A 12836-nucleotide genomic window follows, 5' to 3' on the forward strand; every position below is an offset into this window, starting at 1 on the left:
ACTATGTGATATATTTACTATAAAAAGCACAGATTACATAAACAAATTCACACTTTGGGTCTACTTAGCCTCTTACTCATTTCCCAAGACAAAGAAGAGTGAATCTTTTCAATGTAAGCAACCCCCCCCCCCCCCATAATGTTTTCACATTGACTTAAAATTTATTTTAAAAATGTCTGCTAATGAAGCTTAAAGCTGCTTTACATTTAAAGTCTAGAAACACTGCAGTAAACAGCAATAAAATATAAACACTGCAGTGTTCATGACAACGCAAATGAATGAAACATTGAATCTTTCCCCTGGACTAGTCAAGTAATATAGTTTAGCCATCCCAATCATATAAAGGATCAGTTTTCATTAGGTATTAATAGACACATTAATAGACACTGCAATACATTGGCAGTGAACTATCATGGTATTTTTATTTTATTTTTTTTATCAGAGATTGGGAAACCATTGGTCAATCGTTACTTATACAGGCTTGTACATCTGTTATATTAGTTGTTCTTGAGTTATATAAAATGAGTTGTCATTTCTATTTTTGATATTATTCCAATTTAAACTGCAACAAAATAATTCCCAAATAGATAATTACATAATTTCCCAAAGAAGATTAAAATCAATCACAGTCCTATGCAGAAAGGAAATTATTTTTCTTGAAAGTCCATTTAAAATGAAAGAGTATAAATGTAAATATGTAAACATATATAAAAATATGTAAATGTAAAACTATTATATTATAATTCCTATGAAAGATAACTATGATATTTAAATCTATCATGTAATTTAATCCAAATGTGAACATCTTTTTGAAGTAATGTGTTGTCAAATGTATGTGATAACTATAACTGTGTAAAAGGCTGTTATATATATTGATGACAGAGAATAGATGTAGCTTCTTACCATAAAATAAAACTCCAAAGCTTGTCCAGATATAGCCTCTGCTTAGTGTGCAAACTGACCTCAATATAAGTGTGGACGAGAGCATGACCAGTCTCAGAGATTAGAAGAGGTTCAACTTGTGGTAAGAAGCTGAAGTACTTTGCATTTGATGTTGTTACTTACTTGAGTGAGCTAAACCAGTTGATATGACAGAAGATAAAGTCTTTAAGATATTATTTTAAAGGAAAATAAACATTGATATTACATTGACTTTTACATCTAAACATGTCTAAATATAGTTTGTTTAACTGAATTTCCTGGCAGGGCTGTGAAAATTTCATCTGGTCTCAAGGAGAAGGAAGGTAGGTGGTAGCAATACATTGTGTTACTGCATTACAAATTTGGTTGATAAGCGGGTCTTTTGTCAAATCCATGTAGACTGCTTATTGTAGATGTGCTGCTATTTTTGATAAATGAGATTTCACACATGTCCAAGGGCAGATTTTAAGTGGGACTAGGGACACATTTTATACATAGTGTATGTACACATTGGTACACATAAATAAAAGATACAAACAATTATGTTTCATTTGTGTTTATGCATTTTGTTTTTACGTATTAAACTGTATCAGCAAATTGTATCTTATGCGGCAGATCTAATCTCGTGCAGCAGGCACACCATCAGTTAAAGACTAGTGTATCCACTTTTTTATTATTTTAATAGGCTTCTTCACTTTTTAATACTCTGTAAATCTATAAAGACCTGACCTACATGAGACCCTCTGTGAATTCTTTACTTGTATACTTGATCACCTATAGTCATTTTTTTCCTCCAAATTTTAGTAAGCCGCCACCATGAGTACGGACGCGGAGATGGCCCTTTATGGCAAGGCTGCCATTTACCTCCGTAAGCCTGAGAGAGAGAGAATCGAGGCTCAGAGCAAACCATTTGATGCCAAGACTGCCTGCTATGTGGCTTATCCTAAAGAGCTGTACGTCAAGGGAACAATCAAGAGCAAAGACGGTGCCAAAGTCACTGTTATTGTGCTTGACACTAAGGAGGTGAATTTTCAACATTTAGACTAGATACCAGTACAAAAATGTATTGTATATTTAATTTATTTTCTGCTATATTTAATGGATCAAATTAATAGGAGGTAGTTGCTAAAGAGGAAGACGTCCATCCAATGAATCCTCCCAAGTATGACAAGATTGAGGACATGGCCATGATGACCCATCTCAATGAACCCTCTGTGCTGTATAACCTCAAAGAGCGTTATGCTGCATGGATGATCTACGTAAGTTCTAAAGCAAAGTGAAATAGTGTTCAAGTTCATTTTGTCTGTATTTTTGCAATCTGACCACTTCTCTGCTCATTTCAGACCTACTCTGGGCTGTTCTGCGCTACTGTGAACCCCTACAAGTGGCTCCCAGTGTATGATTCAGAAGTGGTGGCTGCCTACAGAGGCAAAAAGCGTATGGAGGCCCCACCCCACATCTTTTCTGTCTCTGACAACGCCTATCAGTTCATGCAGACTGGTAAGACCTTACGGAAGTTAGTTCTATTGCTTTAATTAAATGTTGCCGTACATAAAAGAAAGATTTACCTGAATTTAAGCGTTAGCGTTAGTTCTGGCAGGTCACGTGAGTCAAGCTTGCATCAGCTGACTCTCAGCTGATCACATCTACCTATAGGAATACGACACCTATTACGATAATCCTACATAAGCGCTATTCAGTATTATTCAGCAGCTTGCTTGCTCAGGAGCAAATTACCCTCCTCCATCCCCAACTCATCCTTTCACCACAGTCAGGACTTGGCTTCTGACATTCCTGTTGAATCAGACTCCCTACACTTGAGTTATGTTACACTAAATGTAATTAAGTACATTAATGATTTCTGCTTTGTTCTGTTCTTTTAACCCTTTGGGGGTTATTATTATTGCTGCTCTCCCTGCTCATTCATGACAGGCTGCATGGATGGGCAGGGAGTTTTTGCCCAGAACAGAACTATAACGCCAAGCCAAACTGTATGCTAAGTGTCTATCATTGACGATAGTGGTCCTGACAGAAATTGTACACATTGTAATCAACAGATAGAGAAAACCAGTCTGTCCTGATTACGTAAGTATTTTCAATTCATTGACTATGGCAACAGATGTAAGTATAAGGTAGAGATATGGCAAATATAAATATATGGAGATACAGTATACAAAATAGAATATAAATATACTGTATACTTCTGTCTTCTGAAAAGTGTATATATTTGATCAATGTTTGTCTTCTCATCTTTAATAAACCAGTGGAGAATCCGGTGCTGGAAAGACTGTGAACACTAAACGTGTCATCCAGTACTTTGCCACAGTTGCAGTTCATGGTGACAAGAAGAAAGAGCAGACTGCCGGCAAAATTCAGGTATGAGACTATGTAAAAATATATGTTTACTTGGGTAATAATAATAATAATAATAATAATAATAACAATAATATACCCTTCAACCAATGCAGGGCTCTCTTGAGGATCAGATCATTGCTGCCAACCCTCTGCTTGAGGCTTATGGCAATGCCAAGACTGTGAGAAATGACAACTCCTCTCGTTTTGTAAGTTCACCACTTTTTATTTACAGTACATTTCATTAGTTGTGTTGGATTTTTCCACACACATATTACTATAAAACTATTATCATTACTATTATTCATGTGTCGTCTTGTTTTGTTTAAAAAAGGGTAAATTCATCAGAATTCACTTTGGCAACACAGGAAAACTGGCCAGTGCTGACATTGAGACATGTAGGTGAACATGATTTAATTTAATTTATGCATCCTACATTTGTCTTTGTCACTCTTCAGATGATTGTGACTCAAGTACATTCTCTCAACAGATCTGCTGGAGAAGTCTAGAGTCACGTTCCAGCTTTCAGATGAGAGAGGCTACCACATCTTTTACCAGATGATGACCAACCATAAGCCTGAGCTGGTTGGTAGGTGCACATATTTGATTCTATGTTTTGATGCCAGATAATATTGTAAATACTCAGATAATACCAGATAATACTCTTTCATAAATGCTCTTATGTGCATTTTACAGAAATGACGCTCATCACCACCAACCCCTATGACTTCCCCACGTGCAGTATGGGTCAGATCACAGTGGCAAGCATTGATGATAAAGAGGAGCTGGTTGCTACTGATGTGAGTCAATGCTGTTTTTTTTTTTATTAATGCATTCTATATAAATATGGCTGATCATAGAGTTCATTCTTCTCTGTAATTTCCAGACTGCTATTGACATTCTGGGCTTCACTTCTGAGGAGAAGATGGGCATCTACAAGTTCACTGGAGCAGTGCTCCATCATGGAAACGTGAAGTTCAAGCAGAAGCAGCGTGAGGAGCAGGCTGAGCCTGATGGCACAGAGGGTGAGACTAAGTAGTACTAATATGTGTGATCACATGCAGTGTTTTGATTGAGAGAATCAAAAGCACTGATTCTTTCTATTTTCATGAAGGAAAAACTAAATGTTTTCAAGGCAAGAAATGTATGGATGTTTTGTACCCTTTTAAATTGCAGATGCTGACAAAATTGCCTACCTTCTGGGTTTGAACTCTGCTGATATGCTGAAGGCTTTGTGCTACCCCAGAGTCAAGGTCGGAAATGAGTTTGTGACCAAAGGTCAGACTGTGCCACAGGTATGTAGTAACATATTTCCAGCAATTCCTTGTGTTCAGCCTGAAAATCATGATTGAATCTGACTTATTATTGCAAAATCAAAAAGTCTTTAATAAAATATCCCCTCTATTCTACTTACAGGTTTACAACTCTGTTAGCGCCTTGTCCAAATCTATCTATGAGAGGATGTTCTTGTGGATGGTCATTCGTATCAACCAGATGTTGGACACAAAACAACAAAGAAATTTCTACATCGGTGTGCTGGATATTGCTGGCTTTGAGATCTTTGATGTAAGAATCTTTTATGTTTATCTCTCTTTATGGCAAATTGAGTTACATTCAGCAGTCAGTAAATGGTCCTGTTCCTTTCTCCAGTACAACAGCATGGAGCAGCTGTGCATCAACTTCACTAACGAGAAACTGCAACAGTTTTTCAACCACACCATGTTTGTGCTGGAACAAGAGGAGTACAAGAAGGAGGGCATTGTTTGGGCGTTCATTGACTTCGGCATGGACTTGGCTGCTTGCATTGAGCTCATTGAGAAGGTTTTTACTGGTTTATGAACTTAATTTCCATTTTCCGTTTTCAAAAGTATACATTTTTAATAATAAGTATTATTTTATAAACAGCCCATGGGTATCTTCTCCATCCTTGAAGAGGAGTGCATGTTCCCCAAGGCTTCAGACACTACCTTCAAGAACAAGCTGTATGATCAGCATCTTGGCAAGTCCAATGCTTTCGAGAAGCCAAAGCCTGCCAAAGGCAAAGCTGAGGCCCACTTCTCTCTGGTCCACTACGCTGGAACTGTGGACTACAACATTACTGGCTGGTTGGACAAGAACAAGGATCCACTGAATGAGTCTGTTCTGCAGCTTTACCAGAAGTCTTCTGTCAAACTGCTAGCTACTCTCTACCCACCTGTTGTTGAGGGTAATGACAAAACCTGAAATGTTAATTAAATCGTGTTAATTTAATTAACCAAACATTGATTTAATGTTGCACTTTCTTCTGGTTATTACAATGTGTCTTCCTTTGTCTTTTCATTTACTTAGAGACCGGTGGTGGCAAGAAGGCAGGCAAGAAGAAGGGTGGTTCCATGCAGACTGTATCTTCTCAGTTTAGAGTATGTCTTTGTGTTTGTTTGTTTCAGCTTGCTTGACTCTAAGTCAGAGAAATATATATATAAACAACTGAGAGAATGTGACTAAGAAAGCTGTAACAATTCATGATTAAACAGGAGAACTTGGGCAAGCTCATGACCAACTTGAGGAGCACTCACCCTCACTTTGTGCGTTGCCTGATTCCCAATGAGTCCAAGACTCCAGGTAAAGTTATAAAGGGCTTACAGATATTTTGACATTAACAAAAGTAATATATATAATAATGATGATGTCAATTTACCAAGCTGATAATCTAAACTGTTCTTTATAGGTCTCATGGAGAACTTCCTGGTTATCCACCAGCTGAGGTGTAACGGTGTGCTGGAGGGCATCAGAATCTGCAGAAAGGGCTTCCCCAGCAGAATCCTCTATGGTGACTTCAAGCAGAGGTAAATGGGACCACATGAAAAAACACCATTTTCTGTATGAGGCTTTTAATTAGAGGATATGAAGCATTTTGATTGATCTTCAACAGATACAAGGTGCTGAATGCCGGTGTAATCCCAGAGGGACAGTTTATTGACAACAAGAAGGCTTCTGAGAAACTCCTGGGATCCATTGACGTTGATCACGAGCAGTACAAATTTGGACACACAAAGGTTCATATTCTACTTTACAGCAATTAAAACATTGAATAATCATGATCTATTGTTTATGCTCATTCTGTTTAAATCAATATCTTTTGATTTGTTGTGAATTCAGGTGTTCTTCAAAGCTGGTCTTCTGGGTACTCTTGAGGAGATGCGTGATGAGAAACTGGCTTCTCTGGTAACAATGACTCAGGCTCTTTGCCGCGGTTACTTGATGAGGAGGGAGTTTGTGAAGATGATGGAGAGGAGGTGAGGAATGTCATGAATAAATATAATATCAATAATACCAGTGTGAATGGTAAATAATGATAATTATGGCATTTAATAATTAATTATTCTTAGGGAGTCCATTTACACTATCCAATACAACATTCGCTCATTCATGAATGTCAAACACTGGCCATGGATGAAGGTTTACTACAAGATTAAGCCTCTGCTGAAGAGTGCTGAGACTGAGAAGGAGTTGTCAAACATGAAAGAGGATTATACAAAATGCAAAGAAAATCTTGCCAAGGCTGAAGCCAAAAAGAAGGAGCTTGAAGAGAAGATGGTGGCACTGCTGCAAGAGAAAAATGATCTGCAGCTGCAAGCAGCATCTGTGAGTTTGCCAAATTGAATTAACTGAATTTTGGCTCCATTAAAATTAACAGTATGGTTTCCAGTGATAGTGATATATTTTCTAAACAGGAATCTGAGAATCTCTCAGATGCTGAGGAGAGGTGTGAGGGTCTGATCAAGAGCAAAATTCAGCTTGAAGCTAAACTCAAAGAGACAACTGAAAGACTGGAGGATGAGGAAGAGATCAATGCTGAACTGACAGCCAAGAAGAGGAAACTGGAGGATGAGTGCTCTGAGCTGAAGAAAGACATCGATGACCTGGAGCTCACCTTGGCTAAAGTGGAAAAGGAGAAACATGCCACTGAGAATAAGGTTGGAGATTATGTTGGTTTAAGATTAGATTCATCTCTGTTTTATATGATGATGCAGAATATGTATTGTAAATTTTTTTTTAAAAACTCATTTGGAACAAAAAAAAAAATCACACAGGTCAAGAACTTGACGGAGGAAATGGCAGCTCAGGATGAGAGCGTTGCCAAGCTTACAAAGGAGAAGAAAGCCCTCCAAGAGGCACATCAGCAGACCTTGGATGATCTCCAGGCAGAGGAGGACAAAGTCAACACCCTGACCAAATCCAAGACAAAACTTGAGCAGCAAGTTGATGATGTGAGTTACTAACTAAACATGTCATTAATTAATTAAATTAACTGTCTTTTTTACCCTGAAAATATTTTCTATATCACTGTCCAATAGCTTGAGGGTTCCCTTGAACAAGAGAAGAAGCTCCGCATGGACCTGGAGAGAGCCAAGAGAAAGCTTGAAGGAGACCTGAAATTAGCCCAAGAGTCCATCATGGACCTGGAAAATGACAAACAGCAATCTGAGGAGAAAATTAAAAAGTAATTAAAACAATCTTTTAATGAAAACTTTTTAATTTGTTATTGTTTAAAAAACTCATTATTGAACACCCACAGGAAAGACTTTGAAACAAGCCAGCTGCTCAGCAAGATTGAAGATGAACAAACTCTGGGTGCTCAACTCCAGAAGAAGATCAAGGAGCTTCAGGTATGAAATTGAGAGATTTTGATCAAATCCAGATCACTAAAAATTCTGATTAACTACTTGCCACTGTAGGCTCGCATTGAGGAACTGGAGGAAGAGATTGAGGCTGAGCGTGCTGCTCGCGCCAAGGTTGAGAAGCAGAGAGCTGATCTCTCCAGGGAACTTGAGGAGATCAGTGAGAGGCTTGAGGAGGCTGGAGGAGCCACTGCTTCTCAGATTGAGATGAATAAAAAGCGTGAAGCTGAATTCCAGAAGCTGCGTCGTGATCTTGAAGAGTCCACCCTCCAGCATGAAGCTACAGCTGCTGCCCTCCGTAAGAAGCAGGCAGACAGTGTGGCCGAGCTGGGAGAGCAAATCGACAACCTCCAGCGTGTCAAGCAGAAGCTTGAGAAAGAGAAGAGTGAATACAAAATGGAGATTGATGATCTCTCCAGCAACATGGAGACTGTTGCCAAAGCAAAGGTTGGGAATTTTATGCCTAAAGAATATAGAACATGTCTTGAAGTTTTTCAAACATCTAATGATCTTGTATTTGTAGGGCAATCTTGAGAAAATGTCCCGCACCCTCGAGGACCAACTTAGTGAAATAAAGTCTAAGAATGACGAGAACATTCGCCAGATAAATGACCTCAGTGCTCAAAGAGCAAGACTTCAAACTGAAAATGGTAACCATAAACAATCACAAAGAAATTAATAGTACTTCAATAGTAATTGAGTCTTATTAGAGAAAACATACATTAAAATGTTCTTTTATATAGTTTGTTTTGATATTAACTGTTGGAGACATTAACACAATCTGACACAGTGAGTTTAAATTTACACAGGTGAGTTTGGTCGTCAGCTGGAGGAGAAGGAGGCTTTGGTTTCTCAGCTCACCAGAGGCAAACAAGCTTTCACTCAGCAAACTGAAGAGCTTAAGAGGCATGTTGAAGAGGAGGTTAAGGTAATATAGCATAGTCAAAACAAACACAGTTTTGACTATGCTACTAAGCAATAAAGCTAATATTATGTGACTTTCTCTCCTAGGCTAAGAACGCACTGGCTCATGCTGTGCAATCAGCCCGTCATGACTGCGACCTGCTCCGTGAGCAGTTTGAGGAAGAGCAGGAGGCAAAGGCTGAGCTGCAGCGGGGAATGTCAAAGGCCAACAGTGAAGTTGCTCAGTGGAGAGCCAAATATGAAACTGATGCCATCCAGCGCACTGAGGAGCTTGAAGAGGCCAAGTATAAACATCACAAAAGCTGATTACTATTTGTTCATATGGAAAAAGCCTTTTGTGTTAAAACTTTACAAATTCATTGTAGGAAGAAGCTGGCTCAGCGCTTGCAGGAGGCAGAGGAACAAATTGAGGCTGTAAATTCCAAATGTGCATCTCTGGAGAAGACCAAACAGAGACTCCAGGGTGAGGTGGAGGACCTCATGATTGATGTGGAGAGAGCCAATTCTTTGGCTGCCAATCTTGACAAGAAGCAGAGGAACTTTGACAAGGTAAAAAAAATTAATCATTATATGATATTCTCTTCCTAAATTATGGCTAAAATCGGCTTTGTTGAAGATGTTCTAAATAAACTTGACCTTGAAATATCTTCACCAAAGGTCCTGGCAGAATGGAAGCAGAAATATGAGGAAGGTCAGGCAGAGCTGGAAGGTGCCCAGAAAGAGGCTCGTTCACTCAGCACTGAGCTGTTCAAGATGAAGAACTCTTATGAGGAGAGTATGGATCAGCTGGAGACCCTCAAGAGAGAAAACAAGAATCTGCAGCGTAAGAATGACATTACTAAGTTGATTATTTAAATCTGTTTTACAGTGTTAAATCTGTAGTGATTCACAGTATATTTGTTGATTTAATATTTTCTTTCTAACTTGTAGAGGAGATTTCAGATCTGACAGAGCAGTTAGGTGAGACTGGTAAGAGCATCCATGAGCTGGAAAAGGCCAAGAAGACAGTGGAGACTGAGAAGTCTGAGATTCAGACTGCCCTGGAGGAAGCTGAAGTGAGTATCCTGAGATTGAGATGTAATTCTTGCTAGAAGCATTATATTGTGTTGTTAATGCATATTTTTAATCTGAAATGTAAATGTTTTTTATTTGTTATTTTTCAAAGGGCACCCTGGAGCATGAGGAATCCAAGATTCTCCGTGTCCAGCTTGAGCTAAACCAGGTCAAGGGTGAGATTGACAGGAAGCTTGCAGAGAAGGATGAGGAAATGGAGCAGATCAAGAGGAACAGCCAGAGAGTCATTGAATCCATGCAGAGCACTCTGGACTCTGAGGTCAGGAGCAGGAATGATGCCCTGAGAATCAAGAAGAAGATGGAGGGAGACCTTAATGAGATGGAGATTCAGCTGAGCCATGCCAATCGCCAAGCTTCTGAGGCCCAGAAACAGCTCAGGAACGTTCAGGGACAACTCAAGGTATGTGGCATCTCTTTGTCTTTGGGGTGCATAAATTTGTTTGTATAATCTAACCTATGCTAAGTAAAGGCAAACAGAAAGCACATCAAAAGCTTACTGTAATGCTATTGTTATGTCCAGGATGCCCAACTGCACCTTGATGATGCTCTGATAGGACAGGAAGACATGAAGGAGCAGGTGGCAATGGTGGAGCGCAGAAACACTCTGATGCAAGCTGAGATTGAAGAGCTGAGAGCTGCTCTGGAGCAGACAGAGAGAGGCCGCAAAGTGGCTGAACAAGAGCTGGTGGACATCAGTGAGCGTGTTGGGCTGCTGCACTCTCAGGTTAGGGCATGTTGTTTTTACAGTGAAGTTAAGGAAATTGAGAGCATTGTTTAACATTTTTATACGGATGCTTTCCATATTGCAGAACACAAGTCTCCTGAACACCAAGAAGAAGCTCGAGTCTGACCTTGTTCAGATCCAGAGTGAAGTTGACGACACTGTACAGGAAGCCAGAAACGCAGAGGACAAGGCCAAGAAAGCCATCACTGATGTGAGAAACCGTAGCTGCCAAATGTTTCACAAAACATTTGTGTACTTAAAAATGTCAATCTAATATATATCTATATCAATGCAAAAGGCTGCAATGATGGCAGAAGAGCTCAAGAAGGAGCAGGACACCAGTTCTCACCTTGAGAGGATGAAGAAGAATCTGGAGGTCACAGTGAAGGACCTGCAGCACCGTCTGGATGAGGCTGAGAATCTGGCCATGAAGGGAGGAAAGAAACAACTCCAGAAGTTGGAGAGCAGAGTAAATAAATCTCTTGAAGATGTTGCTTACACGTATTCCAAAAATTAAAGCACCATCTTGAAACCTTAGTTCACTTATTTATTATGTGCTATCAAAGGTTCGTGAGCTTGAGGTTGAAGTTGAAGCAGAACAGAGACGTGGAGTTGATGCTGTTAAGGGTGTCCGCAAATATGAGAGGAGAGTGAAAGAGCTGTCTTATCAGGTATGATCATTCCCTACCATATCCATAGGTTTATCCATACAAATCTATGAATTTTTTTTTATTGTTTGTAGACTGAGGAGGATAAGAAGAACATCAACAGACTTCAGGATCTGGTTGATAAGCTGCAGTTGAAGGTCAAAGCCTACAAGAGGCAGGCTGAGGAGGCGGTATGTTAAATAAATCTGAACATTTTGACACATTGATTATTAATTCATTAGTAATTTATGTAGTGGAACAGTATAACTGATGTTCCACAGCTTAGTTAACAAACACTAAAAATTTTACTCTTTAGGAGGAGCAAGGCAACACTCATTTGTCCAAGTTGAGGAAGGTGCAGCATGAGCTGGAGGAGGCTGAGGAGCGTGCTGACATTGCTGAGTCTCAAGTCAACAAGCTCAGAGTCAAGAGCCGTGATGCTGGAAAGGTTGGTTGCGAATCTTTACTCTGTAAAGTAAATGCTTGCCTGCATTTACTGAGAAGAAACATACAGTATTCAGCTTACGCTTGAAAAATGTACTTACATGAGTATTTACATGACTTCTGTATGTCATATTTTCTTTTTCTCAGATCAAAGAAGAATGAAACCCCCAAACCTGATGAGAGCCTCTACTAAAGTCATATAATATGATTGTTCAGTAGATTTACATGTAATTTTCATTCTGAAATAAATCTGTGTTAACTAGACATTTGTTTTGGAGTGATCGTCAGAGCAATTTTATTCTCAAATAAATTAATGAATTGATTTAAAAAAAATGACACTTAAATACTGAAATATTCCAGCATAATACACATAATAGCTGTCAATAATGTAAAAAAGTTTGTTCATTAAGGTTTCCTCCACTCATGCAGGCAAAAAAAGTTTATTAAAAGTAAATTAAACTTACTTAACTTTATCATCCTTAAAGGCCATTCTTTATGTACACAACAGTATACATATACAAACAGCAACACAACACACACTAAATAATACACATTTATAAGAAGTCATTTAAAAACATTATTCAGCAGGCATAAAATAATTATTAAATCTATTTGATTTGCACAAAGGGAGTTTATCTTTCCTGAGGGAAGCAGTTGAAATTCAGTACACAATGGGTGGGTGACATCGGAAAGGACTAAATGGCCCTTCCTGGTTAATATGTTCATAAATTTGGTGCCCACTACCTTGCTGCACATTTTAACTATACTGTTCAACTTACTCCAGTTCTTTACATTCAGATTGCCATACCAACAAATATTGGAAAAACTTGAGACAAATTTAATAAAACGGGTGTAAAAAATGTGGATAAAAGAAACATCTATACGAAAGGTTGTTAGTTTCCTCAAAATACATTGAAGAGCTTTCCCTATATAATGTCAGTGTTTGCTTCAAATTTTAGTTTATCATCAAATACAGGCCCTAAATATTTATACTACACCAGAAGAAGACAACAATGCATTGGACAACACACCATTAACACATATTCTTTGAGATCTGTTAGTTAAAAAATCCACTAACCAACACACAAT

General features: G+C 38.7%; 1 protein-coding gene across 1 annotated transcript; it reads left to right on the plus strand.

Moving 5' to 3' along the window:
• Window positions 1–1737: 1737 nt before the first annotated feature.
• LOC306871837 (myosin heavy chain, fast skeletal muscle-like) lies at window positions 1738–12010 on the plus strand (the record flags this gene model as incomplete). The annotated part of the gene is made up of 39 exons (XM_079420020.1): window positions 1738–1944; window positions 2037–2180; window positions 2265–2421; window positions 2979–3006; window positions 3186–3297; window positions 3390–3482; window positions 3608–3671; window positions 3764–3862; window positions 3970–4073; window positions 4160–4298; window positions 4450–4568; window positions 4690–4839; window positions 4924–5094; window positions 5179–5479; window positions 5602–5672; window positions 5787–5874; window positions 5981–6098; window positions 6185–6308; window positions 6412–6548; window positions 6642–6897; window positions 6987–7229; window positions 7347–7523; window positions 7611–7756; window positions 7832–7922; window positions 7992–8381; window positions 8458–8584; window positions 8744–8862; window positions 8946–9142; window positions 9224–9407; window positions 9516–9681; window positions 9789–9913; window positions 10024–10332; window positions 10453–10656; window positions 10742–10867; window positions 10955–11125; window positions 11223–11327; window positions 11399–11494; window positions 11620–11751; window positions 11895–12010. 39 exons carry the CDS (start codon window positions 1738–1740, stop codon window positions 11907–11909), a joined length of 5805 nt encoding a protein of 1934 aa, XP_079276146.1. The 3' UTR covers window positions 11910–12010.
• Window positions 12011–12836: the final 826 nt, after the last annotated feature.

Source organism: Barbus barbus (genome assembly GCF_936440315.1).
Source record: "Barbus barbus genome assembly, chromosome: 6".
Classification (NCBI taxonomy): Eukaryota; Metazoa; Chordata; class Actinopteri; order Cypriniformes; family Cyprinidae; genus Barbus; species Barbus barbus.